The sequence below is a fragment of the Aquarana catesbeiana genome, linkage group LG09 (genome assembly GCF_042186555.1).
Source record: "Aquarana catesbeiana isolate 2022-GZ linkage group LG09, ASM4218655v1, whole genome shotgun sequence".
Taxonomy (NCBI): Eukaryota; Metazoa; Chordata; class Amphibia; order Anura; family Ranidae; genus Aquarana; species Aquarana catesbeiana.
This window is the reverse complement of record NC_133332.1, coordinates 317,128,660-317,156,157: the sequence shown is the minus strand read 5'-3', so window position 1 is coordinate 317,156,157 and position 27,498 is coordinate 317,128,660. Positions and strand designations below refer to the sequence as shown.

At 45.3% G+C, this 27,498-nt stretch overlaps 1 protein-coding gene across 5 annotated transcripts in view; it reads right to left on the bottom strand.

Moving 5' to 3' along the window:
• CACNA1F (calcium voltage-gated channel subunit alpha1 F) overlaps positions 1–27,498 on the bottom strand; it is a gene marked incomplete at its 3' end in the record, with an annotated part of 158,349 nt that overhangs the window by 43,921 nt on the left and 86,930 nt on the right. For all 5 annotated transcript variants that reach the window (XM_073600743.1, XM_073600741.1, XM_073600740.1 and 2 more), the window contains 7 exon segments: positions 2,783–2,912; positions 12,320–12,452; positions 14,010–14,055; positions 14,138–14,180; positions 15,895–15,973; positions 17,886–18,006; positions 24,510–24,717. In XM_073600743.1, the coding sequence (XP_073456844.1) occupies positions 2,783–2,912; positions 12,320–12,452; positions 14,010–14,055; positions 14,138–14,180; positions 15,895–15,973; positions 17,886–18,006; positions 24,510–24,717 (760 nt within the window).

The window sequence follows — 27,498 nt, the reverse complement described above, 5'->3', positions numbered from 1 at the left end:
AAAGAGAAATATACAAAAGCTAACCAGACCTTCAATCTAATGCCGGGGTTCCTAATCTTTTTATAAATTACAGACCCCAATGGATTGCCCAACTTGCCCCTTTATACCCTCTTCATCAGACTGTCTTTATCATCATCACCAACCCGAATACAGACACTCAATAGATTGCCTAAATTGCCCCTTATACTAGCCTTTCTCAACCTTTTCAACATAGAGGAACCCTTGAATTAACTTTCTGGTCTCGGGGAACCCCTGCTGAAAATTGCTGTATCTACAGCTCATGATACATTCGTGTGATGGTCAGTGGGAGGAATGCTCCTTACACTTGTGGTCATTGGGAAGAATTACCCCCTTAGAGATAGCTAAAAAGATGAATGGTGTCAGTGGGGACTTATCTGAGAGGCAGGATTTGATCATTGCTCAAGGAACCCCTAGCAACCTCTGGAGGAACCCCTAGCAACCTCTGGAGGAACCCTAGATTTCCATGAAATCCTGGTTGATGAAACCCTGCCTTACACCCTCTTCATCCGACTGTCATCATCAATAACATCACCAGCCCAATATCAGACCCCCAATGGATCGCGCAAGTTGTCCCTATAACCTCTACAGTAGACTGTCTTTATCATCGCCATTCCTATTACAGACCCCAATGGATTTCCAAATTTGTTCCTATGCCTTCTTCATTAGACTGTCATAATCATCCCCAGTCCAATATCAGACCCCCAAAGGGTTGCCCAATTTGCACCTATACCCTCTCTTCATTAGACTGTCACCATCATGGCCACTCCACTAACAGACCCCAAAGGATTGCCCAAGTTGTCCCTATACCCTCTTCATCAGAATGTCATCATTACCAGTCCAATATCAGACCCCCAGTGAATTGCCCAACTTACCCCTTATACCTTCTTCATCAGACTGTCATCGTCATTATCATCACCAGCCCAATTACAGACCCCCAAATGATTGCCCAACTTTCCCCTTAGACCCTCTTCATCAGACTGTCATCGTCATTATCCCCAGTCTAATATCAGACCCCCAGTGAATTGCCCAACTTTCCCCTTATACCTTCTTCATCAGACTGTCGTCATCATCATCACCAGTCCCCCCAACTGATTGCCCAACTTTCCTCTAGACCCTCTTCATCAGACTGTCATCATCATCATCATCACTAGCCCAATTACAGACCCCCAATTGATTGCCCAACTTTCCTCTATACCCTCTTCATCAGACTGTCATCATTATTGCCATTCTAATTACAGACTTCAATAAATTGCCCAACTTGCCCCTTATACCCTCTTCATCAGACTGTCATCATTATTGCCATTCTAATTACAGACTTCAATAAATTGCCCAACTTGCCCCTTATACCCTCTTCATCAGACTTTCGCCATCATTGCCATTCTAATTACAGACCCCAATAGATTGCCCAACTTGCCCCTATACCCTTTTTATCAGTCTGTCGTCATCACAGTCCAATTACAGACCACAACAGATTGCCCATCTTGACCCTAGATCCTCTTCATCAGACTGTCATCATCATCATCACTAGCCAAATTACAGACCCCCAATTAATTGCCCAACTTTCCTCTATACCCTCTTCATCAGACTGTCATCATCATCATCACTAGCCCAATTACAGACCCCCAATTGATTGCCCAACTTGCCCCTTATACCCTCTTCATCAGACTTTCGTCATCATTGCCATTCGAATTACAGACCCCAATAGATTGCCCAACTTGCCCCTATACCCTCTTCATCAGACTGTCGTCATCACAGTCCAATTACAGACCACAACAGATTGCCCATCTTGACCCTAGATCCTCTTCATCAGACTGTCATCATCATCATCACTAGCCCAATTACAGACCCCCAATTGATTGCCCAACTTTCCTCTATACCCTCTTCATCAGACTGTCATCATTATTGCCATTCTAATTACAGACTTCAATAAATTGCCCAACTTGCCCCTTATACCCTCTTCATCAGACTTTCGCCATCATTGCCATTCTAATTACAGACCCCAATAGATTGCCCAACTTGCCCCTATACCCTCTTTATCAGTCTGTCGTCATCACAGTCCAATTACGGACCCCAACAGATTGCCCATCTTGACCCTACACCTTCTTCATCAGACTGTCGTCATCATTGCCATTCAAATTACAGACCCCAATAGCTTGCCCAACCTTACCCCTATACCTTCTTCATCAGACGTTCATCATCTTCATCACCAGTCCAATTACAGACCCCCAATGGATTGCCCAACTTGCCCCTATGCCCTCTTCATTATTAGACTGTCATCATCACTAGTCCTATAAGGTATCGGTATGACATCATAAGATGTCAATAGCTTGGTTTTTACATTACAGCCAAGAACAGAACCGCTGAAAGAAAATCATAAGGATTTAATCATGTTTTCTTATATAATCCACAAATACCCAATCAGTCCCACACCTCTATCATTCGGTTCCCACACCCTCAAAGGGTATGAGTACGTTTGGTTAAAGCAGACTTCCATGACAAAGAAGTTGTCTTCTTTTTTGCCAGCCCCCCACAACACAAATGCCTTTAAAAAGCTATTTGTAAACCAACCAACAACTTGCCCCCCATCTCCAAAGCTTCTGGGAAATGTACTTCGGCCCATTGCAAGAGTGCAATCTCAAGTGATTTCAAGATTGTAGCTCTGCCAGAAGGCACTAAGACATCACCCTAACGATCCATTTGCCATAGAAGGTTCGCTTTAGGAACCCCCTGATCTAGTTGGTATCACCAAACTGATACTCACGTGGTTTCGGAAGGAATGGGCACGAATCGGATCCTCTGCTGCCAAAGAGATGCTGCTGAGGATTATGAAGACCAGGATGAGGTTAGTGAAGATGTGATGATGTATCAAGCGATGGCACCCAACTCGGAGGCTGAAACAAAGTCAAACATAACACATATATACAATCTGGACCAGAGAAAGTTTGGAAGAGTTTTAGGGCTGGTGAGTACTTGTATTGTTATTTCCAGCTTTGGAACCATTCTTGGTTGTCGTATCAAGCTCTGCCCCAAGTTACCTTAGCATGAGATGAAGGTCACAGACAGCAATATATTACTGCTCTGTGTAATGGAGGTCCAGTGTGTTCCAATAGAAGAACACCAGTGCATGCTCATGTTTCTGAGTATAAAGTTACTGCCAGATGTGTATTAGCGTGCAGTGCATGCTTGGCACTGATATTAGTGCCAAGCAGGCTACTTAAGCTTGAATGTGACATGGATGAATTGCTGAGTGGTCTTCAGCCAGTTCTGGCTTTACCTGTGACCTGACCTGCTACGTCAGTCTTCTCGCGTACAACCCGGCTTTCCTCTGACCCCTCTCTGGATTCTTGCCTGCCCGTTGTGACCTTGGCCTGTATTTTGGGGTCTGCATCCTACCTTCTGATTCAGTACCTCACTGCCCAGCTTTTAACTGACCTTGGCCTATATCCTGACACTGCCTGTGGCCTATGTTCTTGTACCTTCGCTGTCTGGCTGTTGCTTACCCTGGCCTGTATCCTGACACCACCTCTGCCTTATGTTCCTGTACCTCTCTGTCTTGCTGCTGCTAACCTTGGCCTGTATCCTGACACCTCCTCTGCCTTATGTTTCTGTACCTCTCTGTCTGGCTGTTGCTTACCTTGGCCTGTATCCTGACACCACCTCTGCCTTATGTTCCTGTACCTTCGCTGTCTGGCTGTTGTTAACCCTGGCCTGTATCCTGACACCACCTCTGCCTTATGTTCCTGTACCTCTCTGTCCAGCTGCTGCTAACCTTGGCCTGTATCCTGACACCTCCTCTGCCTTATGTCCCTGTACCCTTGCTGTCTGGCGGTTGCTAACTCTGGCCTGTATCCTGACACCACCTCTGTCTTATGTTCCTGTACCTCTCTTTCCGGCTGCTGCTAACCTTAGCCTGTATCCTGACACCTCCTCTGCCTTATGTTCCTGTACCTCTCTGTCTGGCTGCTGCTAATCCTGGCCTGTATCCTGACACCACCTCTGCCTTATGTTCCTGTACCTTCGCTGTCTGGCTGTTGCTAACCCTGGCCTGTATCCTGACACCACCGCTGCCTTATTTCCCTGTACCTCTCTGTCTGGCTGTTGCTAACCTTAGCCTGTATCCTGATGCTGTCCTACCTTCTGACTTGGTACTTCACTGCCCAGCTGTTGACAACCTTTGGCTTGTGTCCTGGCTTTCTTCCTGTCTATCGATATGGGTGCTACCATGTTTCTGCTTCTGGTCCTTACCTAGTGGTCCACAGTCATCTGGCCCCACAGCCAACAGCTGCCATTATCTGCAATGTCTGCAATTATGCCACTCTGGGTCCTGAAATTTCTTGTCACCACTACCAGCGGGGGTTTGGACAAGAGGTGCAAGATAAGCCCCCTATTCAGCTTGATCCCCACGAGGTATGTGACAGTCTGTAAACATCTACAGACCTGTAACTAGTTGCTTTATATAGACACAAAGAAAATATTGCACCGCTCCAAGTCCCAAACACATTCCTCCGGTTCCCCATTGTACTGGGTGCTGGCTTTAGGAGCTCATCCCGCTCGGCACATATGGCAAAAATGAAGAACAAAACCAAACGTCCAAAGTCTCATCATGAAGTTTAATCAAAGCAGTTGGTTTCCAATATAGTCCCTGCCTAAGGGTTCACCCACTGACGCGTTTCACCTCGACTGGTCTCATTTGTAAAGCAGCAAAAACTCTCTGCTAAGGAAGCAAATCTCCAAATGGCCAACTATGACATTCTTGGCTTTAATGGCTTCCCAGCTTTGGCAGAGTAAGTACAAATGGAAGATCCTCCACAACAGTGAGCTATAAAAGCTGGATTACAACTATGATGCAAGACTGCACACCAAAAAGCCTGCACAAATAACAAATCAAAGTACAATATATTTTTGTTTTATATTTGTGTTTAGATACACTTCAAAAGACATTGGATGTCAGGACCCGGGTCTAAACCTGCGACCTCTGCTATGTCTGGTGATGTCTCTTCTTACAGAGGCACTTAGGAAGCTGGAAAGCTCTCTGGACAATTCCTTGAATGATCTTGCCTTGAACCTTGTTTCTCTTGAGCCTTGACCCCCTTGCTCCCCCTATTAACTTCCTATTTTAGCCACGCCTTTGCACTTCCTGTTTACCAGATTATTGTGCTCTCTCCAGCCAATATCTTGCACTTGTCACTCCTGCTGCCATCCGTATCTTTGCTACCATTCATTACTGATCTTTGGCTTGTACCTCGACTACCCCTCTGCTTGATCCCAACCTGCAACCACTTGTTACCGACCTTTGGCTTGTTTACTGACTATGCTTCTGCTTGATCCCTGTCTGCTATATCTGCTACTGGACCCTAATGTCACGATAAGGGGTCAGGCTCGAAGACCAATTTCTATAGCAGTTGCAGGACTACAACCAACCAGTCTAAGTACTAACCGGTGTTCACCAGAGCTCCTGATGGTGGATATGGATTAGTACCAGGTCACGGTCCTCAGGATCGCCCACCAGGAGGTGAGCAAGCCGGGGTCCAGTAGCAGATAAGCAGGTAAGGATCAAACAGAACCGTGGTCAGTAAACAAGCCAAAAGGTCGGTAACGAGTAGATGCTGGTTGGGATCAGGCAGAAGCGTAGTCGAGAAACAAGCCAAGGGTCGATAATGAGCAGTAGCAAATATGGGGGGCAGCAGGGAAGACAGGAGCAAGATACTGGCTAGAGATAGCACAATATTCTGGAAAAGAGGAAGTGCAGAGACATGGCTTATATCAGAAAGATCGTGGGAGGAGCAAAGAGTTCAAGATTCAGCAGAAATAAAGGCACAAGGCAGGGTTGTCTAAAGTATCCGACAAGGCGCTGTCCAGCATCTCAGATAGCTCAGTGAGAAGACTCATTGCCAGATACAGCTGAGATCCCAGGTTCAAGTCTAGGTCCTGATACCTAACCTGCTTACCTCCTGGGGGGATGATCGGAGAACTGCGACCTGTTACTAACATGCAGCCTGTATCCTGACATCACTTCTGCCTTATTTTCCAGTACCTTGTTGTCTGTCTGTTGCTAACCCTGGCCTGTATCCTGACACCACCTTTGCCTTATGCTCCAGTACCTTCGCTGGCTGGCTGTTGTTAACCTTGGCCTGTATACTGACACCCTGTCTGCCTTTTGTTCCTATACCTCGCTGTCCGGCTGTTGCTAACCTTGGCCTGTATCCTGACACCACCTCTGCCTTATGTTCCTGTACTCTCACTGTCTGGCTGTTGCTAACCTTGACTTGTATCCTGACATCACCTCTGCCTTATGTTCCTGTACTCTCACTGTCTGGCTGTTGCTAACCTTGGCCTGTATCCTGACACTGCCTCTGCCTTATGTTCCAGTACCTCGCTGTTAGGCTGTTGCTAACCTTGGCCTGTATCCTGACACAGCCTCTGCCTTATGTTCCAGTACCTCGCTGTCTGGCTGTTGCTAACCTTGGCCTGTATCCTGACACCACCTCTGCCTTATGTTCCTGTACTCTCACTGTCTGGCTGTTGCTAACCTTGGCCTGTATCCTGACACTGCTTCTGCCTTATGTTCCAGTACCTCGCTGTTCGGCTCTTGCTAACCTTGGCCTGTATCCTGACACCGCCTCTACCTTATGTTCCAGTACCTTGCTGTCTGTCTCTTGCTAACCTTGGCCTGTATACTGACACCACCTTTGCCTTATGCTCCAGTACCTTCGCTGGCTGGCTGTTGTTAACCTTGGCCTGTATACTGACACCCTGTCTGCCTTTTGTTCCTATACCTCGCTGTCCGGCTGTTGCTAACCTTGGCCTGTATCCTGACACCACCTCTGCCTTATGTTCCTGTACTCTCACTGTCTGGCTGTTGCTAACCTTGACTTGTATCCTGACATCACCTCTGCCTTATGTTCCTGTACTCTCACTGTCTGGCTGTTGCTAACCTTGGCCTGTATCCTGACACTGCCTCTGCCTTATGTTCCAGTACCTCGCTGTTAGGCTGTTGCTAACCTTGGCCTGTATCCTGACACAGCCTCTGCCTTATGTTCCAGTACCTCGCTGTCTGGCTGTTGCTAACCTTGGCCTGTATCCTGACACCACCTCTGCCTTATGTTCCTGTACTCTCACTGTCTGGCTGTTGCTAACCTTGGCCTGTATCCTGACACTGCTTCTGCCTTATGTTCCAGTACCTCGCTGTTCGGCTCTTGCTAACCTTGGCCTGTATCCTGACACCGCCTCTGCCTTATGTTCCAGTACCTCGCTGTCTGTCTCTTGCTAACCTTGGCCTGTATCCTGACCCCACCTCTGCCTTATGTTCCTGTACTCTCACTGTCTGGCTCTTGCTAACCTTGGAATGTATCCTGACCCCACCTCTGCCTTATGTTCCTGTACTCTCACTGTCTGGCTGTTGCTAAGCTTGGCCTGTATCCTGACACTGCCTCTGCCTTATGTTCCAGTACCTCGCTGTTCGGCTGTTGCTAACCTTGGCCTGTATCCTGACACTACCTCTGCCTTATACTCCGCACCTTGGGTGAGGTACTCCGCTTAGACTCCGCACCTTGGGTGAGGTTGCATCATCTGCCAGGGTGACTTGCTGCTGCACTTATGCAGCTGGTTGGTGGGAGCCTCTCTACTGCTATAGCTACTGGTCTCTGAGCCTGATTCCTGACCGTGACATTGGATGAGCATGGCAGAAAGCATTTCCAGAAAAGGGTCAATCATGGCAGTTCAAGTATGTCTCTTATTAGAGGTTTTCAGAGGTAGGGTAATATGAAGCCACATCTTAATACTGTAGAGAAAACTTGCTGATAAAACAGCATTAGAAAATCAATTCTTGGGGGCTTTTTATGCAGATCTGGGCCATGACATAGCAGATAAGTATGCAAAGCTGAAGTCTAGGAAAACAGCTAAATACACAGATAAAATGCATATATCAGAGCTGTGCCTGCCAAAGAATTTGCAACCCTGTCTATCTAGAACTACACAGCCCTGTCAGACAGTACAGCCAGGTGCCCTGACCTTTCCTTATTGCTGTTAAGCAATTCAGCTTAGTCTGCAAACTTCTTCCACCCTGTGATTGGACAGTAAACCTTTCCAGTACCCTCCCTTACATAGGTGACCAGGGTGCTTGCCACCGAAAAAGGTAATATTCGCTAAGGAGGGACAAGACTTAAATAAGGACCCAAAATATGCATTCATACAGGACATCATGGACCCACCGCCAGCCAATGACTGGACAGTGAAAGTAGAAGAAGCACAGTGATGAGTTTGTCTTTCTGTCATTCTTTCCTCTTGTCAGCATGCTTCTTGCCAGCTCATTAACTAATTGGCTCCTTGTACTGCTTCTTCATCTCAACTGTCAATATTCCCATTACACAGGTTCCTGGAATAGGCTGAAAAGTAATGGGAGCTGTAGCAACAACCAGCTGGAGGCTGGAACCATGCACAGAACAATGCACATGCAGAGATCTTTAGACAGGGCGGACTTTGTCATCTTTGCCCTGAGCACTAGATGACATTACATAGTTACATAGAAGGTGAGGTTGAAAAAAGACACAAGTCCATCAAGTCCAACCTATGTGTGATTATATGTCAGTATTACATTGTATATCCCTGTATGTTGTGGTCATTCAGGTGCTTATCTAATAGTTTCTTGAAACTATCGATGCTCCCCGCTGAGACCACCGCCTGCGGAAGGGAATTCCACATCCTTGCCGCTCTTATGCCACATACACACGTGCGGACTTTCCGGCAGACTTGGTCCGGAGGACCGGACTCCGTCGGACAATTCGATCGTGTGTGGGCTCCAGCGGACTTTTCTTCCCCAAAAGTCAGACGGAACTAGAAATAAAACATGTTTCAAATCTTTCCGACTGACTCGAGTCCGGTCGAAAAATCCGCTCGTCTGTATGCTAGTCCGACGGACTAAAACCGACGCTAGGGCAGCCATTCGCTACTGGCTATCAACTTCCTTATTTTAGTCCGGTTGTACGTCATCACGTACGAATTTGGTGTGATCGTGTGTAGGCACGTCCGTTCGTTTGAAAGTCCGGTGGACCTACGTTGCAAAGTCCCTCGGAAAGACTGTCGGACCTAGTTCGTCAAAAAGTCCGCCCGTGTGTACGCGGCATTAGAGTAAAAAACCCTCTACGTAGTTTAAGGTTAAACCTCTTTTCTTCTAGTTGTAATGAGTGGCCACGAGTCTTGTTAAACTCTCTACTGCGAAAAAGTTTTATCCCTATTGTGGGGTCACCAGTAGGGTATTTGTATATTGAAATCATATCCCCTCTCAAGCGTCTCTTCTCCAGAGAGAATAAGTTCAGTGCTCACAACCTTTCCTCATAACTAAGATCCTCCAGACCCTTTATTAGCTTTGTTGCCCTTCTTTGTACTCGCTCCATTTCCAGTACATCCTTCCTGAGGACTGGTGCCCAGAACTGGACGGCATACTCCAGGTGCGGCCGGACCAGAGTCTTGTAGAGCTGGAGAATTATCGTTTTATCTCTGGAGTTGATCCCCTTTTTAATGCCAATATTCTGTTTGCTTTGTTAGCAGCATCTTGGCATTGCATGCCATTGCTGAGCCTATCATCTACTAGGACCCCCAGGTCCTTTTCCATCCTAGAATACCCCAGAGGTTCTCCCCCCCCCTCCCCCGTGTCAGATTGCCTTAATATTTTTGCCACCCAAATGCATTATTTTACATTTTTCTACATTGAACCTCATCTGCCATGTAGTTGCCCACCCCATTAATTTGTTCAGATTTTTTTGCAAGGTTTCCACATCCTGCGGAGAAGTTATTGCCCTGTTTAGCTTAGTATCGTCTGCAAATACAGAGATTGAACTGTTTATCCCATCCTACAGGTCATTTATGAACAAATTAAATAGGATTGGTCCCAGCACAGAACCCTGGGGGACCCCACTACCCACCCCTGACCATTCCGAGTACTCGCCATTTATCACCACCCTCTGAACTAAATCCATGTAATCACCCTATGGTCCATGCCAACGGACCTTATTTAGTACAGTAAACATTTATGAGGAACTGTGTCAAATGCTTTTGCAAAATCCAGATAAACCACATCTACGGGCCTTCCTTTATCTAGATGGCAACTCACCTCCTCATAGAAGGTTAGTAGATTGGTTTGGCAAGAACGATTCTTCATGAATCCATGCTGATTACTGCTAATGATACCGTTCTCGTTACTAAAATCTTGTATATAGTCCCTTATCATCCCCTCCAAGAGTTTACATACTATTGATGTTAGGCTAACTGGTCTGTAATTCCCAGGGATGTATTTTGGGCCATTTTTAAATATTGGTGCTACATTGGCTTTTCTCCAATCAGCTGGTACTATTCCAGTCAGTAGACTGTCTGTAAAAATTAGGAACAACGGTCTGGCAATCACTTGACTGAGTTCCCTAAGTACCCTCGGATGCAAGCCATCTGGTCCCGGTGATTTATTAATGTTAAGTTTCTCAAGTCTAATTTTAATTCTGTCCTCTGTTAACCATGGAGGTGCTTCCTGTGACCTTGTCCCGGCACTGGCTACAGTCTAAAAGTTTTTTGTTATTGAAGAGAGACAAAGCAGGACCCCTTTGTTAGGCATGTGATAATCACATGCCTGATGAAGGGGTTCTGCGCGGCTCCGAAACTTTGCACTGCTTAGCTGTGATCTGTCATCAATAAGAAAAATGTTTGGACTCTCCAGTGCCGGGACAAGGTCATCTAGTGCTCAAGGTGAAAATGACAAAGTGCACTCATCCCCCGCAATGTGTGAGCATCAACAAAAATCCCCTCCCTTCCTCCCCCCCAAAAAAATCCAGCACTGATCTGCACACTCACGCCCCTCCTCCCATCTAATATTTTACCCAGATAGAAATACAAAGATCCCACCCCACCCCCCCAATTCCCCCTCCTAGCACGAATCCTCTCCCCTCCAAATTTCCCATCCTAGCACAAATCGCCTGGTCACCTCCTGTAAAATGCCTCCATCAAATCCCCCCTCCTACCACAAATTCAGTCGCCCCCCTATTTTGTCTCCAGTACAATCCCCTTCCTTCCCTGAAACTTACAGATCTAAAATGCTACAAGCATGGGAACTCACCAAGCGGCGCCCCCCTCCCTCACGTAAGTTCACTGCACCAGGGGCAGCCGCCCCTCCTGCCCCCCCACCTTTGTCCCAGACCTGACTCTATCTGAAGATCCATGGTGTGATGACAAATATTTACATTGTTCTGTGAATGCTTCTTCCTCTCACACTCCAGCCCTGCTGTACAGTGACTGTACAAATACGAGCACCTACAAATTGGGCTTCTGACAAGGAAGAAGCTGAAAGGGAGACATAAAAAAGTGATTTACTGCACCATCGTTCAGTGCTTCTTTTGACAATATGAGACAAATATTGCTACATTAGTCCCTCATGTAAGTTCACTGCACCAGGGGCAGCCGCCCCTCATGCCCCCCCACCCTTGTCCCAGACCTGACTCTATCTGAAGATCCATGGTGTGATGACAAATATTTACATTGTTCTGTGAATGCTTCTTCCTCTCACACTCCAGCCCTGCTGTACAGTGACTGTACAGAGACTGATACCAAGTCTCATTCAGAAATGATGAAAATGATGATTACAGAGCTGCATTAAATTGTGTATTTTAATTTATACAGCATTAAAGAAGAAGCGTCAAATCTTAAGTTCCCCCCAGGGGATAAAGTACATGTTTGTCCAATTTTTTGTTGTTGCCTTGGACAGTATCCACCCCCACCCCCACCTCAGTTCGACTATGCTGCTCCAGGCACCAGAAACTTGCCCAAAACCAGCACTGTCACTATGCATGCAGGAGGAGGTGGCATATCAGCGAGACTACCTGGAAAAAATACACATTACTGAAAGATAGACGCAGAGACAGGCAATGGGCATACCCGAGATGCGCCCTGACAGCAGATAGCATGGAAACAACAAAGCAGACTAGATCAGCGATAATACCATTAGCATCCCCAAGATGCGCGGTCACAGGAAAGGGGGGGGAGGTGGAAGCAACAGAGTTCTGCTTGAGCTACCAAATACGAGCACCTACAAATTGGGCTTCTGACAAGGAAGGAGCTGAAAGGGAGACATAAAAAAGTGATTTACTGCACCATCGTTCAGTGCTTCTTTTTACAATAAGAGAAAAATATTGCTACATTAGTCAAAAGACCAGCAGTTAAGTTGTCGCTGCTCTTCTTTAAATCTGAGATCCTCTGCTGATATGAAATACAAAGAATATAACTCATGGGAAATGTTATATATCTATGGGAAGCCTCTCACCAATTGGTGTTGCTGAGAATGAAGAAGGCGCTGCCCTCTGGGATTGGAAGAACTTTCTCCTTTGGGGCGAACTCTGCCAGTTTATCCAGGTGGGAGTCTGGGAGGCTTCCTTCCTCATCTTCCTCCTCCTCAGCTGTAGAGATACATAGATAGATTACACCCATGCCTTACAACAATAAACAGTCTCACCACTACCCTGTTAGAATTCTCATTACCCTGTTTCCCCGAAAATAAGACCTAGCGTGATTGTCGGTGATGGCTGCAATATAAGCCCTACCCCCCAAATAAGCCCTAGCTAAAGTCCTTGTAGGTCTTATTTTCAGGGTAGGGCTTATTTTCGGGGAAACAAGGTAGGGCTTATTTGGGGGGTAGGGCTTATAATGCAGCCATCACCGACAATCACGCTAGGTCTTATTTTTGGGGAAACAGGGTATGAAGGGCCTTTGTGCTCGATAAGCTGTTTTCTTGGTTGCATTAGTTGGGATCTGTTAACTCTGAACCTTGAAGTGCTCACAGCGGAGCACTTCTGGGTTTGTGCATTACAGAACGAAAAATTTTAGTTTTTTTATCTCCCCTCATTGGTCACAGAGGGTTTCTAGAATGCTGGAGTATTGCTACTACTGCTAGAGATCACTTGTGATGCACATTCATCACCACTTATCAGGGCACCTCTATACAGTACTAGCAAATTGCCACAAGCAATGCTGAAATCTATTGCATCACTAGATAAAATTGTGCTGTGTATAAATACACTTTATGACCAAATGTATGTGGACCTCCCTCCAAATTTTTAAGATGAGTTGTGTCCAATTAAGACTACTGTTAATACTACAGCATACAAAGACATTGTAGACATTTGTGATCTTCCAACCTTGTGGTAACAATTTAGTGAAGACCCTTTTCTGTTCCAATATGGTTATGCCCCTGTGTACAAAGCCAGCTCCATAAAGACATGGTTTGCCCAGTTTGGTGTGGAAGAACTTGAGTGTCCTCCACAGAGCCCTAACCTCACCCCTACTGAACTCCTTTGAAATGAATTGGAAAGCTGAGTATGAACCAGGTCTTCTCATCCAATATCAGGAAATGACCTCACAAACGAGCACAAATTCCCACAGATACTCTCCAAATTCTTGTGGAAAGCCTTCCGAGAAGAGTGAAGTATGTTATAGCCACAAAGGGACAACACCATATTAATGGCCTTGGTTTTGGAATGGGATATCCAACATGTTTCGAGCCCTGACGTCAACCCTACTGAACACCTTTGGGATGACTTGGAACCCCAATAGTGAGCCAGGCCTTCTCATCCAACATCAGTACCTGACCTCACCAATGGGCACAAATTCCCACAGACAGCTTCCAAATTCTAGTGGAAAGCATTCCCAGAAGAATGGAAGCTGTTATAGCTACAGAAGAAGGCCAACTACATATTAATGTCCATGGTTTTGGAATGAGATGTCTAACCATCCCATCTAGGTGTGATAGTCAGGTTATAGCCACAAAGAAGGCACCTCCATAATAATGGCCTTCGGGGGGAAACTTCATATTAATGGCCATAAGGGATGGCCAACTCCATATCAATGGCAATGGTTGTGGAATGGGATGCCCAACAACCTAATATAGGTGTGATGATCAGATATCACATATACTTTTGTCCATTAGATGCGAATATTAGTATTCAAAGACAACTTACATTCTTCACTTCCTTCTTCTTCCTCATTATCTTCCTCACAGGGAACCTACGGAAAAGAACAGAATCACAGCAAAGGCTTTCTTTGTTCATTTGATGGTTATGGTTAAAGCAGCATTAGATGCACCTACCTTAACTGAGCTGTCCTCTTTCTTCCCAGATTTCTTCCCTCCCCTGAAAATAAATCATGACAAATACAGTTTCTGAAAATCATCAATGCCTGGGTCAAAGTGAAGACTGCAGTCATGTAAAGAAACTAACATTAAGGAAGTTCCCCGACTTAGAGATGAGCCTTCACTGTGTGAAGTAAGTAAAGTGCAGAGTTCCTCTGAAAAGCGACTTATCCCACATCACTACACACTGCAACTTAGATGTTGCATTAGGAGGGACGTAGCATAGGCTTTAACAAGAGTCCCCATTGAAAGATTTCCCCCCATTCTATTTTTTTTTCCATTACTTTCTTTTTTAGTGATAATGGTCACCAGGACATATAAGTGGTAAATCTCTCTAGTGGGGACATAGCCAGCAATAATAACCTGGTAGGGGTAATTGCCTAATACTGCCCAGAAAGTTTTGGGTTTAGATACGCTTTGCGTTAGCAGTCTACAGATCCAGAAGTGAACGGCCAAATCAGAAGACAATCTAACATCTATGAGGTACCCACAAAGGCTCTTCTGGCAAATATCAAGGTTAGAAAACAATGCTTGATGGCCATGATTGTTTCTTGTCCACCCCGTGCTAGAGGGGTCTTCAGCACATCAGCACACCATTCATATTTGGGAACCTAATGGGCAGCACAGAAGCTTAAGGCTGCTCAGGTTGTACTTGCTCTCTATTGCCTATAGCAGACTTTCTCAAACTTTTTACTGCAGAGGAACCTTTGAAACCAATTTCAGGTCACAGGGAACCCCTGTTATAATGAATTCATTGGGGATCATTGGGAAAACTCCTTACAATGCCACCCACACAGACAGTGTGGCCTTTTGCCCTGGAACTATACAGGCACTATCAGACAGGAGGACAATTACCCACATCTCAAGGAACCCCTAGCAACCTCTAGAGCAGCCCTTTTTACCCCAAAACAACCCCTAAAATAATTTTCAGGTCTCAGGGGAACCCTTATAAAAACCAATTCACCATGGGTCAATGGGAAAAAATCCCCTTACATTGGTTATCGATGATGGTCAGAATGCCACCCTTGCAGACAGCTACAGTAGAAAGATCATTAGTGTCATGCCTAGTAGCCTTTTGTCCTGGAACTATGCAGGCACTAGCAGTGAGGAGGACAATTACCCACATTTCAAGGAACCCCTAGCAACCTCTAGAGCAGTGATGGCGAACCTTGGCACCCCAGAAGTTTTGGACCTACATTTCCCATGATGCTCAACTACACTGCAGTGTAGATGAGCATCATGGGAAATGTAGTTCCAAAACATCTGGGGTGCCAAGGTTCGCCATCACTGCTCTAGAGCAACCTTTCTCAACCTTTTTACCCCAGAGGAACCCCTAAAATAATTTTCCAGTCTCAGGGAATCCTTACAAAAAAACAGTTTACCGTGGTCAATGTGGTTATAAATGGGAAGAATGCAAGCCTTACAATGATGGTCAGAATGCCACCCTTACAGGCAGCTAAAAGGACAATTGGTGTCATGCTGCTGGCTTTGATCTTGGAACAATTCGGGCACCAAAATGGGAGAACAGTCAACCACAGCTCAAGGAACCCCTAGGAATCTCTCGAGGAATCCTAGGGTTCCACAGAACCTTGGTTGAGGGTGGCTACTTTAGAGGAATGCCCAGGTTCCATGGAACCCTGGTTGAGAATGCACATGGCCTATAATCTTTCTGCAATGGGTTATTTTTGCATTTATCACAACAATACCCTTCTCACTTTTTGTCTTTAGTGTTGATATTATCAGCATCAGCCAAATTGTCCACAGCGATAGCCAAGAAGACATTCAGTAAGATATCTTACACAGGCAGGTTAAGGAAGAGTCTGATAGGCTGAAGGAAAGATGTTCAAACAATCAAGTACCATGAATCATAAACATAATTATCATAGCACTTCTAAATGAAAATCCTTGAATAACTGAACTAAAAATGACTTTGCTGATTTCCAAGCCAAGTTGGGCAATAAAAGAGCAATACACTTATGGATATAGCGATACAGCAGACTGCTGTAATTCAGAGCAAATAATAGCAATCACATTGTATTGTTCTGGTTTTTCTTAAATTAAAGGAAAGTGAAACCTGGGTTGTGGTCCTACACCTCATCACTGCTTTCTGAATTTTATTAACACCCATTTAAACTCTTGTAATTTAAAAAAAAAAACTGCAGCAATGGTTCCAGGGCAAGTATCCATGTAAGAATGGCCCTCTGTCACTTAACCTTTCCATCCCCCACCACTATCTTGCAGCAATCTCCCTGCATCAGTCTGAAAAATGAACTGCCAATGAATCCAACCAGCATGGAGCAGGAATTTTGCCCATTGCAAAGCTATTGGTAGTGTTAGCACAATACTCACTCCCAATTAGTAGGGTGTAGATATTCAGACTTGCCCTGGAAGTTTTGAGGAAGTGTATCATGTGGCCTTATGGTCAGGTTTTTGCCCTCCCACGGAGTCTCCCTTTGGGGAAGTCCTCAGCAAATCCCCCCCGTAGAATGTGATCCAGATAGGTGGACCATTAGTACCTTAGTCCCCGTCAGACGTCTTACATCCCAGGGAATCGGGGCCAGGGTCCTTTCTCTTCAGAGGAGGACCGTGTGAACACCCTGTGCATGTATGTGTGTGCTTCACTTTTTGCGTGTTTTTTTTTCGTCACCTGGTGTTAGTTTTGAGTGTGGCCACTGCATTGCGGAGCTTCAAATTGGTAGTGCTGGCACTTCATGGCTCAAGTTTCGGCCAATTCTTGCTGAATTGGCCAAACTTAAAGCTATGAGTGGCCCTGACACTAAGCGCTTACAAGCATGGCCGGGCCAAGAGGGCAGCACTTTGGCCTTCTTGCCTTGGGTGCTAAAGGACCTCGCCCCAGCACTGAGCTCTGTTTCAGGGTAGCTTTGAGAATTGTTTATCAGTGGTGGAGATCACTTGCTCCAATAATTCTCTTACAGCAGGATACAGTTTCCACAAATGAAGAGGAAGGTGAAATATATACAGACCAACTATCCAGGGAAAAATGGTCCCCCATATGCCATGATCCCATCATACATCACTGAATTCCAGTCCTCTCCGGGGTATCCTGCGGCCTTATGGTCAGGTTCTTGCCCTCCCACAGAGTCTCCCTTTGGGGAAGTCCTCAGCAAATCCCCCATAGAATGTGATCCACCTTGTTTCGGATAGGTGGACCACTAGTACCCTAGTCCCCGTCAGACGTCTTACACCCCAGGGAATCAGGGCCAGGGTCCTTTCTCTTCAGAGGAGGACCACGTGAACAACCTGTGCATGTTTGTGTGTGCTTCACTTTTTTGCATGCTTTTTTTTTCACCTGGTGTTAGTTTTGAGTGTGGCCACTGCACTGTGGAGCTTCAAATTGGTAGTGCTGGCCCTTCATGGCTCAAGTTTCGGCCAATTCTTGCTGACCTGGCAGAACTTGAAGCTGTGAGTGGCCCTGATGCTAAGTGCTTACAAGCAGGGCCAGGCCAAGGGGCAGCCACCTTGAGCACCTCAGCAGGGGGGGGAAGCAAAAAGTGCAGGATCTGCAACCTATGTAGCTCAACTAGTTCACAGCTCATGGGGGGGGCAGAACTTTGGCCTTCTTGCCTTTGGGTGCTAAAGGACCTAAGCGCTTACAAGCAGAGCTCTATTTCAGAGTAGCTTTGAGAAATGGTTATCGGTGGTGGTGGAGATCACTTGCTCCAAAAATTGTTTTACAGCAGGATACAGTTTCCACAAATGAAGAGGATGATGAAATATATACAGACCAACATTCCAGGAAAAAATGGTCCCCCATATGCCATGATTCCATCATACATCACTGCATTCCAGTCCTCTCCGGTAAGGATCTGCGTATTAACCACAGAAAAAAAAAACGATAAAAGATAGAGATAATGGATTGGTTATGAAAGAACGGCATTCGGTGGGGAAAAAAGAAGCAAAATTTATCATACTGTAATTTTCATTGGTATTTACTCATTACAAAGACCTAGTCCCGATGTTATTTAGAGAATACATGGGATCCCAGAATGCCATTTACAGTGGTATATAAAGTTTAAAGTATAACTAAACCCAAAACTGTAATATATTGCAGCTGACAAGTTCTTATATGTGGTGGTACCGGGAGCGTTCAGCAACTATAGAAAATACCTGTTGATCCTGCCAGAAATTCAGTGTCTATGTCACTTCCTGTGAGCTAAACTAAAAGAACAAACAACTTTATCTATCTTCTGTAAACTACTAGTTCCATCAGCTGCCCCATGTGATACTGTCATAAATCAAATGTGATCAGAACTGCGTGGACTGCACAAAAAGTGAACCAAACGTATGTAGGTGAAGAAAGTAAATAATTGATTAAAGTGGAGTTCCACCCACTTTTACAACTCTTCAGCATCCCTCACTAAACTGTGCACTGTAAACGAATTGGATATTTTTTTTATTTTTTTTCTCAGCACCTATTGTATATCTGCTGTATTCATTTTTCACTTCCTCCTCCCTGGCCGCGGCCCATCGCATCATTTCCTGTTTGCAATGCCTTCTGGGAAGGGGCGGCAGCTTCCTCTGACACTGCCGTTGCTATGGAAACCTGACCTGAAACCTATTCCACTGCTTGTGCTGCACTGAGCATGTGCGAAATCTGCAAGGATGAGATCCAGGAAGAAATACAGTCTGGCTTCAGATGTCCACACTTAAGATGGCCACGGCCTGCTGTAAGTTTACAAAATAACAAACTACTGCTATAAATTAACAAAACAGACCTTAGTTTACAGACTAACTTTACTAGAATACATTAGGCTTGTGTATTATAGGGGTATTTTTATTTAAAAAGTATAATTTCGGCCGGAACACCACTTTAAGAAACGTGAATAATATATAAATGCAACCAACTCCAATATCACACAGTGCACAACAAACCAATATCAAACAAGACCCACAAATAACAATAACCAGATGAGTATATACAGCCAAAAGGGAATACCAAAATCGTAGTCTCAGCCAGTCCAGGGTCATAACAGGAGATCAGCAGATGGGGGGACAAGGAGCAAGACAGACAGCGAGAGGGTGGAAGGGATCAGGCTGCAGGGCAGGGATCCAGGGATACAGGACAGACAGGAACAGGTACAAATAGGTTCAGGATCAGAGTCAGGTTCAGGATACAAGGATCAGGTTCAGGATCAGAGTCAGGTTCAGGATACAGGGATCAGGTTCAGGGTCAGAGCAAACAGGTCAGGGCACAAGGACGACACCAAGGCAAGGTGTGTGTCAGCTTGCCGGGTATTTATACCATCTCCTGTAATCAGGCTCAGGTGATACCTGACTGCAGGAGGTGATATCTGCTCCATACTGCCAGGATCCACCCGCTGGTGGACGCCAGTTCTGAGGCCCAAAGATCACAAATAACACCAGCAGGGGAAAGCTCTCCTGACAGTTCCAAACTGCCAAGAGACACCTGCTGGTGGACATCAGTACTGCACGCCAAATATCAGATAGTATTACCAGCTGGTGGAACCTTTCCTGACAGATACAGAGGCAAACAAGGGAAGAAATGTTTGAAGTCCAGCCCAGGATGGCAACCATAGCTGCTCCCATAGATAAAGTGGAGGAGTAAATGTTGCAACTCAGGGACAGGAAACATGTCATTTGCAAGATCGTCAGATGAAAATAAAATCCTGGCTATATGCTTAGGAGTAATGAATAAAAGAGATGCCACACTCCTGACCAGCCAACATGGAATGAGAATCAAGATCAGCTTCAGCCTACAAGTCTCCGCCAAAAGCCCAATCCTGATTCTCATACTATGGTGGCTGGTCGGGAGAGCGGCGCCCCTTTTACTCATTGCATATATCGCTCTGGATGGGCATTTCAACGGCCTGCACTCCTTCGCCTGTGGATCTCGGCAATGCAAACACTGGCTTTGAACTGCGTTCTAAGTCCATTCCAAGGTCGTATGGGAGCGCTTAGTAAAAACACCTCGCTTGAAAGTTTGTTTAGAATGCTTACTAACCAGGAACGTCAGACGTTCTTGTTCAATGAACATTCTAGATCAGCCTTTTTCAACTAGGGCGCCCAGGCAACCTGGGGTGCCTTGAGGTTTCTTCAGGGGTGCCTTGGCAAAATGCCTAAAAATTGCCCGCAATTTGTAGACAAGCTGGAAGGAGCCTGCCTTTTAGTTACACAAAGCCACAGGTTTTCATTGTGCAACATTACAACCTTCTAGCTGCCGGCGTCCTAACGACCAATGGCATCATCAGTTGATAAGGAGGATGTCAGTCGCCTGCATAGCATCCTTTTTTGTCCCTCCCCCTGCCTCTCTCCATCAGCATTGGGGTCACATTAGCTGAGTGATGGAGAAAAACTGAGGCAGAAGAGAAATTGGAATACTAGTCAGTACCAGTTTGCAAAAGTGTATTTGCTTTGGAAGAAGAAATCACCTCTAAAGTTGTGTGTCCTACGTGTAGATGTTGCCGCATTATGTAAAACTATTCGAATAGTTTTTACATTTTAGAATGGGGTGCCTCGAGACTGTCCATAATTTTTAATGGGTGCCTCGAGATTGTCCATAGTTCTTAAAGGGTGCCTTGAGATTGTCCATAGTTCTTAAAGGGTGCCTCGAGATTGTCCATAGTTCTTAAAGGGTGCCTCGACTGAAAAAAGGTTGAGAAACACTGTTCTAGATGACCGTTTTTATATTGTGTTTCCAAACGCATATCAAGGATTTGATCTTCTGATGAGCCCATCGTGATCAAAAAAGCAACAGCTGAGGAACTAGACCAGGTCTACACGTCTATACTTTAACCCCACAGGTTCACCTCCTCCAAGAAGAACACCTATTTTGATTTTTCACCAGAACCAATTCTCGTTCCTACTTATCCAGTGCCACCGCATAGCTAACAGAAAAAAAAAAGCCTAAAAAAAAAAAGAAAACAAATGCAGACCACCTCATCTAATGATTGGTAAGCTGCAATATATGAAATGTTTGTTTTTGGGATTAGATACGCTTGTTCACCCGTAAATCACAGTTATTTTCAAATCTAATCTAACACGGATCTTAGAAATTTTAGAGACCTGATGGGAGATCTTAAACCCCATACGTCAGCACCTGAGATCCCATCTGTCACCCTGCCATTTCCACCACATGGAACCCCATGCTGAACAGTTCATAGGGAACTTACTGTGGCCGGGGCTGGGTGACTGTATTTCTTGGCATAAACCAATAATTGTTGGGGAAATTGCATATTTCATATTTCCCTATTATTGTTGCTCCACATTGTTGCTCACTAATGAATTCTAGGCCTCCAAATCCTGGTCAAGGAGCCATATATGGACAAGCTAGCCCCCTCGCCTCAGGAATGTGAAGGTCATATCGTTGCTTACCAGGGGTGTTGGGCGAGGGTGGTTTTTTTTTCTTATGCACAAGTTCTATATTACCCCAGCCAAATCCTATAAGGCAGGGGTGTCAACCTCAATTTCATCGTGGGCCGCATCAGCATTATGATTGCCCTCAAAAGAGCCGGTTGTATCTGTAAGATTAGATGTCCAACGCATCCCCTCCCCTTACATTAGATGTCAAGAGCCACCCCACCATCAGAAGTTGAGTCCCCCACTCTCCCTTACATCACAGTGCACCCCCCTTTCCTTATGCTGCTGCTGGGAAGAAGCTGGATGCATTGCTTGAAAGCAGAAAGTAGGGGTCTGGAGGAAGACCAGAGCTCTCCTGCAGATGCAGGAGAGGTGCGAGGGCCACATGAAATTGCCCGGAGGGCCGGATTTGGCCCGCGGGGGCCTTGTGATTGACACCTGTGCTATAGGGTCTTTGTCTCACATCAGAGCTACCTCATGGAGGTACGCATCTGTGGTCACCTGTGCCATGTTACGGGACCCATGGCGGAAACAGCACCTTTAGATAAGTATCCTGTCATATTTTCTAATATTATCTGCATCTGTCAATACTTTTAATAAATGTTATACTTTTAAGTATTTGTGTGATCTCTCTTTGCACATATCGAATAAAAACCCTGAAAGAACTTAAAATATCACATGACCGTGATTAAACAATAGTAAATTTATAAAATCAAGAAAAACGGTTCTTCCACAGTGGGACAGGGGGCCAAGTCCATATTTAGATCCATACTAAAAAAGGGGACAACCAACCAGATTCCATCTTTCAAATGAAACAAAAAATCTGGTCATTTTGAGAATTTCCTCCATAGTTGTTCCAATTTTTCATAAATTATCTCTACTATGTAAGAGCAAAAATGCTGTAGCCTATATCAGCCAAGTGGAACCTTTATGGATTTCCTGTAGACAGACTAATGAGACTGGTTTCTCATTGGTTGCTATGGCCTACAACAAACCATAGCCTTGTATTGTATATGGGTTCCCTGCCCACGTAACAAAATCCCCCCCAAAAAGTTGAAAGACAATGGGCAGTGCCTCAGAGTCCAAATCCGTGGTGGGGCAAAGGGCTACATCAATATGTAATTGGCACATATAAAAATGGACAACCAACCAGATTTCGTCTGGTTGAAACAAGAAATCTGATCATTTTGAGAATCTCCTCCACAGCTGTTACAGTTTTCATAAATTATCTCTACTGTGTAAGAGTGGAGTAACCTTCAGCACCCAAGTAGAACCTTTATGAATTTACTGTAGGCCGGCCAATGAGACTGGTTTCTGATTGTTTTCTATAGCTTAGCACATGCCATAGCCTTATACAATTAAACTGTGTATGGGATCCCTGCCCATAAAACCCCATCCAATAATCAAGCCAAAAGTCATAAATGGACAACCATTCCAGGTTCCATCTTTCAAATTAAATAAGAAATCTGGTTATTTTGCGAAACTCCTCCACAGTTGTTCCAGTTTTTAGTAAATGATCACTACTGGGTAAGAGCAAAGGTGCTGTAACCTATGTCAGCCAAGTGGAACCTTTATAGATTTACTTTAGACAGACCAATGAGACTGGTTTCTAATTGGTTACTATGGTTTATTACACACCATAGCCTTGTACAATTAAACTGTGTCTGGGACCCCTGCCCTTGAAACCCAATGCCCGAGTGAACATGTCGACTCAACGGTGGGGCACAAGGCTAAACCCCTATGTAATTGCCACAGTACAATACATATAAAAATGGACCACCAAAAAGGTTTCATCTTTCAAATGAAACAGGAAATATGGTCATTTTGAGAAACTTCTCCACAGTGGTTCCAATTTTCCATAAATCATCCCTATTGTGTTCTCAGCAAGGGTGCTAGAACGTAAAGCACCCAAGTGGAACCTTAATGAATTTACTGTAGACAAACTATAGAGACTGGTTTCTGAATGGTTGCTATGGCTTACTACATACCATAGCCTTATGCAATTAAACTACATAGGGGATCCTTGCCCAAGACACCCAATTCAAAAGTCAGGAATGGTCACCTGAAAGACTGTGGGCAGTTCCCGAGAGAACATGTCCAATCAACGGTGTGGCAAGGGGCTTAACCCATATGCAATTACCACACTACAATCCATATATGGCCTACTACGGCCTAATACACACCATAGCCTTGAACTGTATATGGGATCCCTGGCCATGAAACCCAGTTCAAAAGTCAAGAATGGTCACCTGAAGGCAGTGGGCAGTTCCCAAAAGAATGTGTCAAAACCACAAAATTAGAAGGATCTAAACCCATATGTAATTACCACACTACAATCCATATATGGCCTACTAGGGCCTAATACACACCATAGCCCTGTACTGTATATGGGATCCCTGCCAAAGAAACCCAATTCAAAAGTCAAGAATGGTCACCTGGAAAGTTGTAGGCAATTCCTGAGAGAACGTGTCAAATCCACAATGTGGCAAGAGGCTAAACACATATGTAAATACCACACTACAATCCATATGTGGCCAACTAAACATCATAGCTTTGTACTGTATATGGAATTCCTGCCCAGGAATCCCAGTCCAAAAGTCAAGAATGGTCACCTAAAAGACAATGGGCAGTTCTGGGGAGAATGTGTCAAATCAACCGTGTGGCAAGGGGCAAAACCCATATGTAATGGACACAGTACAATCCATATAAAAATAGACAACCAACCAGATTTCATCTTTCAAATGAAATACAAAATCTGAAATTTCCACTCTTCCACAATTGTTTCCAGTTTTTGTAAATGACCTCTACTGTGACAACAAAGGTGTTGTAACCTAGAGCAGCCAAGTTGAACCTTCATGAATTTATTGTAGACCAATCAGTGAGACTGGTTTCTGTTTGTTTGCTATGGTTTTTACATATAGCCTTGTTCCAATAAACTGTATATGGGATCCCTGCCCATGAAAAACCCAATCCAAATGTCAAAATTGGTCACCTGGAAGACGCAGAGCAGTGCCTGAGGGAACGTGTCAAAGGTGCTCCTTTTGGTCTGGGTCTCGTCGAAGTTGAATTTTCCGCCAAAGAGCTGCATCCCAAGCAAGGAGAAGATGATGATGAAGAGGAAGAGAAGTAGCAGTAAAGAAGCAATGGATTTCATGGAGTTCAGCAGGGAGGCGACCAGGTTACTTAGCGATGCCCAGTGTCTGTATGTTGGAGAGGAGAGTGATGGCAAGGTGGGAAAGAGAGAGAAGGATGCCAGGTAATGTGACACACTGTGTTCTTTATGAAATACATACATTACCATGCACTATAGCTACATAAACATGCTATACAACACCAGATCATATAAGGCCTGTGTTAACGGTCTTTTGTTTGCACCAGATGGGTTTTGAATTCCCCCCCACCCCCCTAACACAGGCCCATAAGGCACTATGGGTCTCATTCCGAAGTAAGTTTAAGCAATCAAGACATGTAAATTGGGATTGGATATATGTCTTGATTGATCAAAGGGCAGTGGTCTCCAATCTGTGGGCCTTTGCCTGCCTTTATCTGGCCCTTTGGCAATGATTACTTCCACTGATATGGAGCACTATTCCTCCCACTGATACCAATGATGGGGCACTATTCCTCCCACTGATACCAATGATGGGACACTATTCCTCCCACTGATACCAATGATGGGGCACTATTCCTCCCACTGATACCAATGATGGGACACTATTCCTCCCACTGATACCAATGATAGGACACTATTCCTCCCACTGATACCAATGATGCGACATGATTCCTCCCACTGATACCAATGATGGGACACTATTCCTCCCACTGATACCAACAATGGGACACTCTTCCTTCCATTGATACCAATGATGGGGCACTATTCCTCCCACTGATACCAATGATGGGGCACAATTTCTTCCTCCCACTGATACCAATGATGGGACACTATTCCTCCCACTGACACCAATGATGGGGCACTATTCCTCCCACTGATACCAATGATGGGACACTATTCCTCCCACTGATACCAATGATGCGACATGATTCCTCCCACTGATACCAATGATGGGACACTATTCCTCTCACTGATACCAACAATGGGACACTCTTCCTTCCATTGATACCAATGATGGGGCACTATTCCTCCCACTGATACCAATGATGGGGCACAATTTCTTCCTCCCACTGATACCAATGATGGGATACTCTTCCTTCCAATAAAACCAATGATGGGGCACTATTCCTCCCACTGACACCAATGATGGGACACTATTCCTCCCACTGACACCAATGATGGGGCACTATTCCTCCCACTGATACCAATGATGGGACACTATTCCTCCCACTGATACCAATGATGGGATACTCTTCCTTCCAATAAAACCAATGATGGGGCACTATTCCTCCCACTGACACCAATGATGGGACACTATTCCTCCCACTGACACCAATGATGGGGCACTATTCCTCCCACTGATACCAATGATGGGACACTATTCCTCCCACTGATACCAATGATGCGACATGATTCCTCCCACTGATACCAATGATGGGACACTATTCCTCCCACTGACACCAATGATGCGACATGATTCCTCCCACCGATACCAATGATGGGGTACTATTCCTCCCACTCATACCAATGATGGGGCACTATTCCTCCCACTGATACCAATGATGGGACACTATTACTCCCACTGATACCAATGATGGGATACTCTTCCTTCCATTGACACCAATGAAAGGGGCACTATTCCACTATTCCTCCCACTGATACTAATGATGGGTCACTATTCCTCCCACTGATACCAATGATGGGGCACTATTCCTCCCACTGATACCAATGATGGGGCACTATTCCTCCCACTGATACCAATGATGGGGCACTATTCCTCCCATTGATACTAGTGATGGGCACTATTCCTTCCTCCCACTGATCTCTCTGATGTGACACTCTTCCTTCCACTGATACCAATGATAGGGCACTATTCTTCCCACTGATACCAATGATGAGGCACTATTCCTGCCACTAATACCAATGATGGGGCACTATTCCTTCCACTGATACCAATGATGGGGCACTATTTCTTCCACCGATACCAATGATGGGACACTATTCCTCCCAGTGACAGGGGTACATAGTACCTCTACCCATTCGCCAGAAAAGTGTAAAAAGTGAGTAAAGACAATACAAGTCCTTTATTTAAAAAAAAGAAATTTCCCCTGGTGTAGATCCATCATCAATCACAATGCCTGCCGCACCGCTGGACCCAAAAAAAGAAAAAAAAACCTCCGGTGTTGGTGAAGGCTCCCGCCGTCTGCCTGCTCCGCCGTCTGACAGTTCTTAAATAACTAAGGGGCAGAGTGAGCAGATGATGTCATCAGCCACCCCCTTGTGATGTCATCGACCCATTATGCCTCGGTCGAAGATGTCACAAGAAGACAGAGCCACTCGGGGAAGTTTTTAAAAAATTTTTAATAAAGGACTTGTCAAAAACTTGCGTCGTGTCTTTACTCACTTTTTACACTTTTTTGGTGAATGAGTAAGGGAACTATGTACCCCATACTCATTCACATGATTAGGGGGGGCAGAAGTCTGGGGGACCCTCCTTGTTAAAGGGGGCTTCCAGATTCTGATAAGCTCTCTGCCTGCTGACCCCCTACAACCACCCCCCAGGGTTGGGGTGAAGGGGCCCTTGTTCCCATCAAGATGGGGACAAGGTACTTTGGGGTGGGGGGCAGAGTCCCTGTCAGTGGGAGGAATTGGTCGTCAATTTGCTGGGTAAACAGAAGAGAAAGAGAAGCGACCTTGGTTCAATTTGCTGCCCCTCTCAAAGTGCTGCCTGGGTCCAATGGACCCACTGGGACCCATGGTAGGGCCAGCCCTGTGGGGAAGAGATGGCACCAGGATGCAGTATGGGAAGAAGACAAGCCGGCGGAGGCAGTGTGATGCTTTGCAGGGAAACCTTGGCTCCTGCCATTCA